At 38.5% G+C, this 14,603-nt stretch overlaps 1 protein-coding gene across 1 annotated transcript in view; it reads left to right on the plus strand.

Moving 5' to 3' along the window:
• Positions 1–11,901, plus strand: part of TRMT2B (tRNA methyltransferase 2 homolog B) — a 76,412-nt gene extending 64,511 nt beyond the window's left edge. The window contains 1 exon segment of the mRNA XM_070785031.1: positions 5,893–11,901. Coding sequence (XP_070641132.1) covers positions 5,893–6,070 — 178 coding nt within the window. The 3' untranslated portion in view covers positions 6,071–11,901.
• Positions 11,902–14,603: the final 2,702 nt, after the last annotated feature.

Raw genomic sequence — 14,603 nt, forward strand, 5'->3', positions numbered from 1 at the left:
CTTTTTGAAACAAGTGGAAACAGACTATAAACACTGTTCTAAAGGACCTAGAGATTATCATATTAAGTGAAATAAGTCATACAGGGAAGGACAAATATCATATGATATCCCTTACTTCAGTCAGTTCAATTGCTCAGTCATGTCCAACTCTTTGCAACCCTATGGACTGTAGCACACTAGGCTTTCCTGTCCATCACCAACTCCCAGAGCTTGCTCAAACTCATATCCATTGAGTTGGTGATGGCATCCAGCCATCTCATCCTCTGTTGTCCCCTTCTCCTCCTGCCTTCAATCTTTCCCAGCATCAGGGTCTTTTCCAATGAGTCAGTTATTCGCATCAGGTGGCCAAAGTATTGGAATTTCAGCTTCAGCATCAGTCCTTCCAATGAATATTCAGGACTGATTTCATTTAGGAGTGACTGGTTTGATCTCTTTGCAATCCAAGGGACTCTCAAGAGTCTTCTCCAACACCACAGTTCAAAAGCATCAATTCTTCAGTGCTTAGCTTTCTTTGTAGTCCAACTCTCACATCCATGCATGACTACTGGAAAAACCATAGCTTTGAAGAGATGGACCTTTGTTGGCAAGGTAATGTCTCTGCTTTTTAATATGCTGTCTAGGTTGGTCATGGCTTTTCTTCTAAGGAGCAAGTGTCTTTTAATTTCATGGCTGCAGTCACCATCTGCAATGATTTTGGAGCCCAAGATAATAAAATCTGTCACTGTTTCCATTGTTTCTCCATCTATTTGCCATGAAATGATGGGACCAGATGCCATGATCTTAGTTTTTTGAATGTTGAGTTTTAAGCCAGCTTTTTCACTCTCCTCTTTCACTTTCATCAAGAGGCTGTTTAGTTCTTCTTTACTTTCTGCCCTAAGGGTGGTGTCATCTGCATATCTGAGGTTATTGGTATTTCTCCCAACAATCTTGATTCCAGCTTGTGCTTCATCCAGCCTAGCATTTCACATGATGTACTCTGCATATAAGTTAAATAAGCAGGGTGACAATACACAGCCTTGACATACTCCTTTCCCAATTTGGAACCAGTTCATTGTTCCATGTCCGGTTCTAACTCTTGCTTCTTGACCTGCTTACAGGTTTCTCAGGAGGCAGGTCAGGTGGTCTGGTATTCTCATCTCTTGAAGAATTTTCCATAGTTTGTTGTGATCTACACAGTCAAACTGTGGGGCTTCCCCTGTGGCTCAGCTGGTATAGAATCTGCCTGTAATGTGGGAGACCTGGGTTTGATCCCTAGGTTGGGAAGATCTGCTGGAGAAGGGAAAGGCTACCCACTCTAGTATTCTGGCTTAAAGAATTCCATGGACTGTTTAGTTCACGGGGTTGCAAAGAGTCAGACAGGACTGAGCGACTTTCACACTCACACAGTCAAAAGCTTTGGCGTAAATCAATGAAGCAGAAGTAGATGTTTTTCTGGAATTCTCTTGCTTTTTCTATGATCCAATGAAATCACTTATATGTGTAATCTAAAAAGGTGATGTAAACAAACTTATTTGCAAAACAGAAATAGACTCACAGACATAGAAAACAAAATTATGGTTACCAAAGGGGTTAGCAGTGGTTAGTGGGGAGATAAATTAGGAATTTGGAATTAACATGTATACACTACTATATATAAAATGGGTCTTCCCAAGTGGAACTAGTGGTAAGGAACCTGCTTACCAGTGCAGGAAATGAAAGAGACGTGGGTTCGATCCCTGGGTTGAGAAGATCCCCTGGAGGAGGGAATGGCAATGCACTCCAGTATTCTTGCCTGGAGAATCCCATGGACAGAGAAGCCTGGCAGGCTACAGTCCATGGGGTCCCAGAGAGTCAGATGCAACTGAAGTGACTTAGCACACAGCATGCACATAAATAAAATAGATAAACAGCAATGACCTGCTGTATAGCACAGGGAACTATATTCATTATCTTGTAATAGCCTTTAATGGAAAAGAATTTTAAAAAGAATATATATATATATATTATATATTATAAAGAATATCTATATTATATATATTGTATATAATATATATGTATAACTGAATCACTTTGCTGTACACCTGAAACTACCACAATATTGTAAATTAGCTATACTTCAATTAAAAAAGTTTTAAAAACCACTGTTCTGCACCATGCTTGCCACTTAACAAAAGACTTTGGAGATTGTTCTACAATGATGTAGAATCTATATCAGTACTTATAGGTCTACTGGATTTTTTAGTATAGGCTATATAGTTTTAACTTCCATAAATATGGATCGCAGCCATTCTGACTGGCGTGAAATGGTACCTCATAGTGGTTTTGATTTGCATTTCTCTGATAATGAGTGATGTTGAGCATCTTTTCATGTGTTTGTTAGCCATCTGTATGTCTTCTTTGGAGAAATGTCTATTTAGTTCTTTGGCCCATTTTTTGATTGGGTCATTTATTTTTCTGGAGTTGAGCTATAGGAGTTGCTTGTATATTTTTGAGATTAGTTGTTTGTCAGTTGCTTCATTTGCTATTATTTTCTCCCATTCTGAAGGCTGTCTTTTCAACTTGCTAATAGTTTCCTTTGATGTGCAGAAGCTTTTAAGGTTAATTAGGTCCCATTTGTTTATTTTTGCTTTTATTTCCAATATTCTGGGAGGTGGGTCATAGAGGATCCTGCTGTGATGTATGTCAGAGAGTGTTTTGCCTATGTTCTCCTCTAGGAGTTTTATAGTTTCTGGTCTTACATTTAGATCTTTAATCCATTTTGAGTTTATTTTTGTGTATGGTGTTAGAAAGTGTTCTAGTTTCATTCTTTTACAAGTGGTTGACCAGATTTCCCAGCACCACTTGTTAAAGAGATTGTCTTTAATCCATTGTATATTCTTGCCTCCTTTGTCAAAGATAAGGTGTCCATATGTGCGTGGATTTATCTCTGGGCTTTCTATTTTGTTCTATTGATCTATATTTCTGTCTTTGTGCCAGTACCATACTGTCTTGATAACTGTGGCATTGTAGTAGAGCCTGAAGTCAGGTAGGTTGATTCCTCCAGTTCCATTTTTCTTTCTCAAGATCGCTTTGGCTATTTGAGGTTTTTTGTATTTCCATACAAATTGTGAAATTATTTGTTCTAGCTCTGTGATCCAAAAGTCTACAAATAATAAATGCTGGAGAGGGTGTGGAGAAAAGGGAACCCTCTTACACTGTTGGTGGGAATGCAAACTAGTACAGCCACTATGGATAACAGTGTGGAGATTCCTTAAAAAACTGGAAATAGAACTGCCTTATGATCCAGCAATCCCACTGCTGGGCATGCACACTGAGGAAACCAGAATTGAAAGAGACACATGTACCCCAATGTTCATCGCAGCACTGTTTATAATAGCCAGGACATGGAAACAACCTAGATGTCCATCAGCAGAAGAATGGATAAGAAAGCTATGGTACATATACACAATGGAGTATTACTCAGCCATTAAAAATAATACATTTGAATCAGTTCTAATGAGGTGGATGAAACTGGAGCCTATTATACAGAGTGAAGTAAGCCAGAAGGAAAAACACCAGTACAGTATACTAATGCATATATATGGAATTTAGAAAGATGGTTACAATAACCCTGTGTACGAGACAGCAAAAGAGACACTGATGTATAGAACAGTCTTATGGACTCTGAGGGAGAGGGAGAGGGTGGGAAGATTTGGGAGAATGGCATTGAAACATGTAAAATATCATGTAAGAAACAAGTTGCCAGTCCAGGTTTGATGCACGATACTGGATGCTTGGGGCTAGTGCACTGGGATGACCCAGAAGGATGGTATGGGGAGGGAGGAGGGAGGAGGGTTCAGGATGGGGAACACATGTATACCTGTGGTGGATTCATTTTGATATTTGGCAAAACTAATACAATTTTGTAAAGTTTAAAAATAAAATAAAATTAAAAAAAAATAAAAATAAAATGTATTCCAATTGAAAAAAAAAACTTCCATAAATATGTCATTTAACTTGTCTGTTGCTAATTAATTTTAAGGTTGTTTCTACTTTATTGTTATCATAATGTTAGTGAATGTCCTTGTACATATATGTTTGTGTATTTGTGCAATGACTGTATATATTGGATGAATAAGTGTATGTGATGATATATATATATTTGAGATAAATTCCTGATGTGGAATGTCTGGGTTAAAGGATATATACTGTTAACATTTTCATGTATTTTCTAACAGAGCTCTAGAATCAACTTATCAAAAATATTCTTGTGCTTGTGATTGGAAGTACACCGAAGTAATTAATTCATTTAAGGAGAATTGAAATTTTTACAGTATTTTTTCTGTTCAGATATGTGACCTGTCTCTTAAATTACTGTAGGCTTATGTGATTCTTGAAATTTTTTTCCAATATAGGTCTTTTTTCTTAAGTTTAATATGACACTGTAAAGTTTTTCATGCTATTATGAAAGGGACCTTTTTCATGAATATTTGCTAACTGGTTATTGGAGATTTTGGGTCAAGCTACCTATTCTTTTATTTGCTTTATACATTTTCCAGTTGATTCTCTTGCATATTCTTGGTAGCTGGTCATGATTACCTTATAAAAACAGTTTTGTCTCTTTCCTTCAAATACTTTTTTCCCCCTCATTATATTGGATAGAAGATGTTCCCATGTAGGAATGATAGTGCATATCTTGTCTTGTTCCTTATTTTAATAGGCAGTGCTTGAAACTACTGAGTGTTAGCCAGGGAAACCAGAACTCTTCTTCTTTGTTGGTTTGAGTGTAAATTAGTACAACATTTGCAATTGTTATTTATTGATTGATTTTGGCTGTGCTGAGTCTTCATTGCCGTGCAGGCTTTCTCTAGCTGGAGCAAGTAGGGGCTACTCTCTATTTGTGATGTGTGGGCTTCTCATTGTGATGGCTTCTCTTGTTGCAGAGCACAAGGCTCTAGGGTGCAGGCTTCTGTAGTTTCATTGTGCAGGCTCAGTAGTTGTGGCACGTGGGCTTAGTTGCTTCAGAGCCTGTGAAATTTTCCCAGACCAGGGATCGAATCCATGTCTCCTGCATTGACAGGCAGATTCTTAACCACTGGACCACCAGGGAAGTCTAATAAAACATTTTTAAACAACTGTTTGGTCATACATATCTTAGGGCCTTAAAAACATACAGACTCTACTTAAAAACATACAGTTCTACTACATAACTAAAAATGTATGCAAAAATTTTACTGTCAGAGTATTGATGAAGAGATTTTTTGAAATAGCAAAAGGTTAGAAACAACTTATATTTCCAGTGGCAAGGAATTAGATAAATAAGCTACATTACATTTATTTAATGAAATACCATATAGCCAATAAATAAGAGGTAACTACATATAATATAGTGGAAAGATGCTCATGATACATTATTACTTGAAGAAATTGTTGTAAAGCAATATGTATAATATGTAGAGTGTGATTCCACTTTAAGACACCAATTTAAATGTACATACTTGGGAAGATATATCCTAAAAATTTAGCAGCAGTTATTCTTCACTGAATGGTGAGCTTATAGGTGAATTTTTGTTCTAAATTTTCAATAGAGTAAGTCAGTAATATATATTAATTACATAGTGTTTGCAGATTATACAAAAATGTGTGATGCTCCATTTACCATTGAACCCCTACTTTGTGTTACACACTAAGAACACAGAGATGAATAATAAGCAGTTTTGGCCTCATTTCTACCCTTAAAAAGATTATACACTCCCATGAGGAAGATGGTTAAGAAAAAACAAACCCAGGTAGTTACATTAAATATGATAAGTGCTATTATAGAGAGAAACATGGGGCTGTGGGAACACAGAGCAAGGGCTTAAATTATAAGCAATTGGATTCCTGTAGTTTCTCCTTGGTTTATTAAACTGATACTAGGATTGCTTTCTATAGCTTGTGCTGTCCTCCAGACTCCACTAAGAAGCTCCTTGGCAAGCCTTTCATCCTGAGACAAGCTGTGCCTGTGGATCTATTCCCCCACACCCCTCACTGCGAACTGGTGCTTCTCTTCACTCGATACGCAGCCTCTTACAAGCCTGTCGGCTCTTTGTTAAGGTTGAAGTGTCAGTAACTTCCAGGTTTGGCATATTGTGACATCACAGACCCTGAAAACATTACTGAGGAAACCAATCTTTGGATCTTGAGCAGGAAGAATAAGTGGGCCTCCTTCCCGAGGCAGATTTATAACCTTAGTTTTCAGGTTAACTGGCTCTCATGCAAATTTGCCTGGTTGTGACCATTCTTTGGATGTGGATCTGGACTATTCCTTCCTTTTGCTGTCAGCCTGTCATGGCTTGCTTGATCCCAGTTTATAGCCTGTCTCCTCCGTCTGGTTCTGCCTGTGGTGGGGTGACAATTGAGCTTTTCTCTGTATGTGGTCATAATTTCACATTGACTCAGATAGATGTGTTCTGCATTCATGAGGTAGCTGTGGATTAGAATTAGAAACAAGTCTAGCTTTTTCAAAAAGCAGAGTAAGCTATGAAGTGATTGCAGAGTGGCTGTGTGATCTCAGTAGAGCTTCATTCCTTTGGGTTTTTTAGGCTAGAACAGCCTTTAAAAGTGTGTTTACCCTTAAGAGCAATACCCCCAATTACCTCTCACCTATGGAAGGAGAAGTGATTGTAGTAGAGACCCTATGGGGAAGGAGAGCTTCAAAGAAGAAACTGAATACCTATAATTGTGCTATGTAGTATGGAGGCAGAAAGTTCCAGAACCCCCTAATGATCCAGTATATACTATAACAAACTGGATATTGAAACTGACATTCTCTAGTCATGATTTCTTCAACTCTGGACTTGATCTTGGATATGTGCCCAACAATTTAAAAAAAAAATTTTTTTTAATGTTTATTTTTTAAATTTTATTTTATTTTTAAACTTTACAATATTGTATTAGTTTTGCCAAATATCGAAATGAATCCGCCACAGGTATACCCGCGCTCCCCATCCTGAACCCTCCTCCCTCCTCCCCCCCCACCTCCCTCTGGGTCGTCCCAGTGCACCAGCCCCAAGCATCCAGTACCGTGCATCGAACCTGGACTGGCGACTCGTTTCATACATGATATTATACATGTTTCAATGCTATTCTCCCAAATCTCCCGACCCTCTCCCTCTCCCACAGAGTCCATAAAACTGATCTATACATTGGTGTCTCTTTTGCAGTCTCGTACACAGGGTTATTACAGAATTTTGTGGTTTTCTGTCATACATCAACAAGAATCAGCCATAGGTACACCCATGTTCCCTCCCTCCAAGACCTCCCTCCCATCTCCCTCGCTATCCTACCCTTCAGCCTGTTAGAGCCCCTGTTTGAGTTCCCTGAGTCATACAGCAAATTCCCATTGGCTATTTACATATGGTATTGTAAATTTCTATGTTACTTTCTCCATACATCTCCCCTTCTTCCTCCTCTCCTCCCCCCATGTCCATAGATCTGTTCTCTATGTCTGTTTCTCCATTGCTGCCCTGAGAATAAATTCATCAGTGCTATCGCTTTAGATTCCATATATATGTGTCAGGCAATGGCACCCCACTCCAGTACTCTTGCCTGGAAAATCCCATGGATGGAGGAGCCTGGTAGGCTGCAGTCCATGGGGTTGCGAAGAGTCAGACACGACTGAGCGACTTGACTTTCACTTTCACTTTCATGCATTGGAGGAGGAAATGGCAACCCACTCCAGTGTTCTTGCCTGGAGAATCCCAGGGACAGGGGAGCCTGGTTGGCTGCCGTCTATGGGGTTATACAGAGTCGGACACGACTGAAGCAGCTTAGCAGCAGCAGCAGCATACAGTATATATATTTCTCTTTCTGACTTACTTCACTGTATAATAGGCTCTAGGTTCGTCCACCTCATTGGAACTGGTTCAAATGCATTCCTTTTTACGGCTGAGCAGTATTCCATTGTATATGTGTACCACTGCTTCTTTATCCATTCATCTGCTAGGTTGCTTCCATGTTCTAGCTATTGTTAATAGTGCTGTAGTGAATATTGGGATACATGTGTCTTTTTCAATTTTTGTTTCCTTAGGGTATATGCCTCAGAGTGGGATTGCTGGGTCATACGGTGGTTTTATTTCTAGCTTTTTAAGGAGTCTCCATACTGTCTTCCATAGTGGCTGTATCAATTTACATTCCCACAAGCAATGCAAGAGTGTTCCCTTTTCTCTACACCCTCTCCAGCATTTATTGTTTGTAGACTTTTTGACGGTGGCCATTCTGACTGATGTATGGAGAAGGCAATGGCACCCCACTCCAGTGCTCCTGCCTGGAAAATCCCATGGATGGAGGAGCCTGGTGGGCTACAGTCCATGGGGTCGCTAAGAGTCGGACACGACTGAGCGACTTCACTTTCACTTTTCACTGTCATGCATTGGAGAAGGAAATGACAACCCACTCCAGTGTTCTTGCCTGGAGAATCGCAGGGACAGGGGAGCCTGGTGGGCTGCCGTCTATGGGGTCGCACAGAGTCAGACACGACTGAAGTGACTTAGCAGTAGCAGTATTCTGACTAATGTAAGGTGGTATCTCATTATAGTTTTGATTTGCATTTCTCTAATAATGAGTGATGTTGAGCATCTTTTCATGTGCTTGTTAGCCATCTGTATGTCTTCTTAGAAGAAATGTCTTTTCATGTCCCTTTCCCACTTTTTGATTGGGTTGTTTGCTTTTCTGGCATTGAGTTGTATGAGCTACTTGTATATTTTGGAAATGAATCCTTTGTCAGTTGTTTCATTTGCTGTTATTTTCTCCCATTCTAAGGGTTGTGTTTTCACCTTGTTTGTAGTTTCCTTTGCTGTGCAAAAGCTTTTAAGTTTAATTAGGTCCCAGTTGTTTATTTTTGTTTTTATTCCCATTACTCTAGGAGGCGGGTCATAGAAGATCATGCTTTGATTTCTGTCATCGAGTGTTCTGCCTATGTTCTCTTCTAAGAGTTTAATAGTTTCTGGTCTTACATTTAGGTCTTTAATCCATTTTGAGTTTATCTTTGTGTATGGTGTTAGGTAGTGATCTAATTTCATTATTTTGCACGTGGCTGTACAGTTTTTCCAGCACCACTTATTGAAGAGACTGTCTTTGCCACATTGTATATTCTTACCTCCTTTGTAAAAAATCAGGTACCCATAGGTGCATGGGTTTATCTCTGGGTTCTCTATCTTGTTCCATTGGTCTGTATTTCTGTTTTTGTGCCAGTACCATACTGTCTTGATGACTGTAGCCTTGTGGTATAACCTGAAGTCCAGCTCCGTTCTTCTTTCTCAAGACTGCTTTGGCTATCCGGGGTCTTTTGTGTTTCCATATGAATTGTGAAATTTTTTGTTCTAGTTCTGTGAAAAATGACATTGGTAATTTGATAGAATTCACATTGAATTTGTAGATTGCATTTGGTAGTATAGTCATTTTCACAATATTGTTTCTTCCTACCCAGGAACATGGAATGTTTCTCCATCTGTTTATGTCATTTTTTTTTATTTCTTTGATCAGTGTCTTATAGTTTTACATATACAAGTCTTTTGTCTCCCTAGGTAGATTTATTCCTAGATATTTCTCTTTGTTGCAATGGTGAATGGGATTGATTCCTTAATTTCTCTTTCTGATTTTTCATTGTTAGTATATATCCTATATACTAACAATGCAAGTGATTTCTGTGTATTAACCTTGTATCCCGTGACTTTGCTGTATTCACTGATTAGCTCTAGTAATTTTCTAATAGTTTCTTTTGTGTTTTTTATGTATAGTGTCATGTCATCTGCAAACAGTGAGTTTTACTTCATCTTTTCTGATCTGGATTCACTTTATTTCTTTTTCTTCTCTAGTTGCCATAGCTAGAACTTCCAAAACTATGTTGACTAATAGTGGTGAGAGTGGACACCCTGGTCTTGTCCCTGATTTTAGAGGGAATGCTTTTAGTTTTTCATCATTGAGAATAATATTTGCTGTGGGCTTTTCATGTATGGCCTTTACTATGTTGAGGTAGGTTCATTTTATGCCCATTTTTTGAAGCGTTTTTTTATCATAATGGATGCTGAATTTTGTCAAAGTCTTTTTCTGCATCTATTGAGATGATCATATGCTTTTTATCTTTCAGTTTGTTAATATGGTGTATCACATTGATTGATTTGTGTATCTTGAAGAGTCCTTGCATCCCTGGAATAAACCCAACTTGATCATGATGTATGAACTTTTTAATGTGTTGTTGAATTCTGTTTGCTATAATTTTGTTGAGGATTTTTGCATCTATGTTCATCAGTGATATTGGCCTGTAATTTTCTTTTTTTGTGTTTTCTTTGCCTGGTTTTGGTATCAGGGTGTTTGTGGTCTCATAGAGTGAGTTTGGAAGTGTTCCTTTCTCTGCAATTTTTTGGAAGAGTTTCAGAAAAATAGGAAAATTATGTTTTGAATCTTAACAGCCTAATTTAATTAAATTTAATAATTTAAAAATAGTTACATTATGTTTTGTGTCTTAACAGCCTAAGGACATGTAACTTAGCAAGCACTGTCTGATTTACAAAGTGATATCAGGTCACCTAGTGTTTCTAATTCTTGTCAACTGTAAATACCTCTAGAGAAGCCTCTTTGTAATAAAAATACGGCTTTTAAAGCTACTGTGTGAAAGGAAAAAGCGAAAGTCACTCAGTCGTGTCCGACTCTTTGCAACCCCATGGACTATACAGTCTGTGGAATTCTCCAGGCCAGAATACTGGAGTGGGTAGCCTTTCCCTTCTCCAGGGGATCTTCCCAACCCAGGGATCAAACCGAGGTCTCCTGCATTGCAGGCGGATTCTTTAACAGTTGAGCCACAAGGGAAGCCCCATTGTATGAATATCCATATAAAAATGTAAGAAGGAAGTAGTCTCAAATGATAAAGAGTGTTGACTAATGGTAGTCAAATAAGTTTTATTTCCATTTCCCTATTTCTCATTTTATGAAAATAATATATGTTTATATATTATAGGCATATATTTCCATTTCCCCATTTTTATTTTATGTAAATAATATTAGTATATTATTTCTTTTTTAAAAAAATTTTCCCCAGTTGTTTATTTTGGAGGTGATATCTTTCCTCTTTGTTTTTTTTATAAATTTATTTATTTTAATTGGAGGTTAATTACTGTACAATATTGTATTGGTTTTGCCATACATCAACATGAATCCACCACAGGTGTACACGTGTTCCCCATCCTGACCCCCCTCCCTCCTCCCTCCCCGTACCATCCCTCTGGGTCGTCCCAGTGCACCAGCCCCAAGAATCCAGTATCATGCATCGAACCTGGACTGGCGATTCATTTCATATATGATATTATACATATTTCAATGCCATTCTCCCAAATCATCCCACCCTCTCCCTCTCCCAGAGCCAAAAGACTGTTCTATACATCTATGTCTCTTTTGCTGTCTTGCTTACAGGGTTATCATTACCATCTTTCTAAATTCCATGTATACGCATTAGTATACTGTATTGGTGTTTTTCTTTCTGGCTTACTTCACTCTGTATAATAGGCTCCAGTTTCATCCACCTCATTAGAACTGATTCAAATGTCTTCTTTTTAATGGCTGCGTAATACTCCATTGTGTATATGTACAACAGCTTTCTTATCCATTCATCTGCTGATGGACATCTAGGTTGCTTTCATGTCCTGGCTATCATAGACAGTGCTGTGATGAACATTGGGGTACACGTGTCTCTTTCAGTTCTGCTTTCTAGCTTGAGTGACTGAGTAGATTGTTATATTCATCAAGATTGAAAATACAGAAGCAAGAACGGGTTTGGAGGAAAGATGTAAAGTACATAAATTAGACACTTTGAGTTCAGATTACCTAGAAGATATCCAGGTAGAATCTACCTTGTAGGCAGTTGAATATGAGAATGAGAAAGATAACTCTGACTTCCAGTTTACTTATTTTCTCCTTCTTTGTTCCCTATCTGCTAAATGTAAACTGGAAGTCAGAGTTATCTTTCTCATTCTCATATTCAAGTGCCTACAAGGTAGATTCTACCTGGATATCTTCTAGGTACTCTGAACTCAAAGTATCTAATTTATGTACTTTACATCTTTCCTCCAAACCCGTTCTTGCTTCTGTATTTTCAATCTTGATGAATATAACAATCTACTCAGTCACTCAAGCTAGAAGCCTGGGAATTACATCTGAGTCCTTTTCCTGTACCCTCTGCCTACATGCAGCTGGCCACCAAGTCTCCATCCTGCAGGTTACATCATCTTGCACCAGGTTATTATTGAAAGGGCCATCTTCCCAACTTGTGCTGCTGTATTCATGCTTGCCCCATCCATTCCATTCTCTGTAACCAGAGTGAGTTTTCTAAAATGCCATTCTCATTGTTTCTCCAGTGCTTGAAATCTGTCTGTCATGGGCTTCTTGTTTTTAAAATAAAGTCCTAAATAAAATAAAGACCCTTCTTCATAGAGCCTCACAGCCCTTTCTTCATCTGGGTAGCCTCATTTTTCTATATACATTGAGTTCCTTTCCTTGAAAAAAACAAATTTCTTCCATTCTGGTCCTACTACTGTTTCCTCAGCATGGAATGTGCTTTTTTCTTTTGGCTAACTCATTTTTCTGTTTTTAACTTAGCTATTCCCTGAGGAATATCTAATGAATAAATACAGGATTAGTTGTAGATAATCAGCTTTGTGCTAATTGTGTTAGTATACATTGTGTAAGTAATATGATTTTAGAATTTGTGCTTTCATCATTTTTATAATGCAAACTTTTAAACATACAGGAAAGTTAAAAGAATAAGTATTGGGTTGGCCAAAAAATTTGTTTGGGTCTTTCTGGAATATCTTATGAAAAAACCTGGATGAACTTTTTGGCCAAGTCTGGTACACTGTAGTCCATGGGGTTGCAGAGAGACACCACTGAGTGACTGAACTGATCTGAATACAATGAACGGCAGTATACCCACCACCAGGATTCAACAAATGTTAGCATTTTGCTAAGATAAGGATCTTGCACCAAGTGTGTATCAGTGCACCACATCCTTCATTGAGGAAGTTTCATTTCCAGAAATATGTCAGGCAGATTAAATACTGTGCTTAGTGACATGGTTCACTTACATCTCTGGGCTGCCTGAGTAGTACTGCTCTATATTCAGATTTCCCCAGCTGTCCACCGAATGTCTTTTATGGTCGGTTCACATGTTGCATTTGAGTATGGTCTCTCTTTAGTGTCTTTTAATCTAAAACAGTTTGCCCACTTTTTGTTAATGGCATGGACTTTTAGAGACCAGGTCTACCCCACTTATGAATCTGTCTGATTGTAGTGTGTGTGCCCAACCGTCCTGGTTTGCCTAGGATTCTCCTGGTTTAACACTGATCCTACATCCTGGAGAGTCCTCAGTCCTGGGCAAACCAGGATGGTTTGTTTTCTTAAGAAAAACTAAAGTGTTTAGCTTTCCCTTCCAGCCCCTGAATTTCCTATAAACTGGAAATTGTTGGATTTAGAGGCTTGATTGGATCCAGTTTTTTTTTTTTAATTTATTTTTAAATGGAGGATAATTGCTTTACAATGTTGTGTTTACAATGTTTCTGCTGTACAACAATGTGAATTAGCCATAATTATATATATATATCCCCTCCTCATGAATCTCCCTCCCCCTTCCCATCCCACCCCTCTAGGTTGTGACAGAGTGCCAGGCTGGGCTCTCTGTGTTATGTAGTAGCTTTTCCATTAACTATTTTACACCTGATAGTGTGTATATGTTGATTCTAGTTTCTCAATTCATCCTACCCTCTCCTTCCCCTACTGTATTCACAAGTCTGTTTTCTACGTTTGTGTTGCTGTTCCTTCCCTGCAAATAGATTCATCAGTACCATTTTCCTAGATTCCATATATATGCATTAATATCTCAGCTGGTAAAGAATCTGCCTACAATGTAGGACATCCCAGTTTGGTTCCTGGGTCGGGAAGATCCCCTGGAGAAGGGATAGGCTACCAACTCCAGTATTCTTGAGCTTCCCTGGTGGCTCAGACAGTAAAGAATCTGATTGCAATGCAGGAGACCTGGGTTCAATGCCTGGGTTGGGAAGATCCCCTGGAGGAGGGCATGACAACTCACTCCAGTGTTCTTGCCTGGAAAGAATCCCTATGGACAGAGGAGACTGGTGGGCTACAGTCCATGGTGTCACAAAGAGTCGGACACAACTGAGTGACTAAGCACAGCAGATGATTTTTTTTTCCCTTTCTGACTTAGTTCACTCTGTATAACAGGATCTAGGTTTATCTACCTCACTAGATTCAGTTTTGATAAGAATGCTTCATAAATATTCTGCATACTTCATGTAGCCTCCCATTAAGAGGTACACTGACAACTGTCCACTCATAGTAAAGGTGGTGGTTAAGGTCGTGGCCCTCAGAACTCTGTATGTAATTTTAATTTTCTCTTCCTAATTAACAATAAATCTGGGCTTACTTTGGTACCATGTGACTGTCCTGTTCCTCAGTTACCTCTCACCTAAAAAATTCAGCATTATTGTTTCCTGACTCAGTAATTTTTTCTTCTAATTTTTAAAATCTATTTTCTGATTTAATTGGGGTTACAAAATGATGTCTTTCTAATTCAGTCATCCAGTCTACATTTGTTAGCT

Source organism: Bos indicus, chromosome X (genome assembly GCF_029378745.1).
Source record: "Bos indicus isolate NIAB-ARS_2022 breed Sahiwal x Tharparkar chromosome X, NIAB-ARS_B.indTharparkar_mat_pri_1.0, whole genome shotgun sequence".
Lineage (NCBI taxonomy): Eukaryota > Metazoa > Chordata > Mammalia > Artiodactyla > Bovidae > Bos > Bos indicus.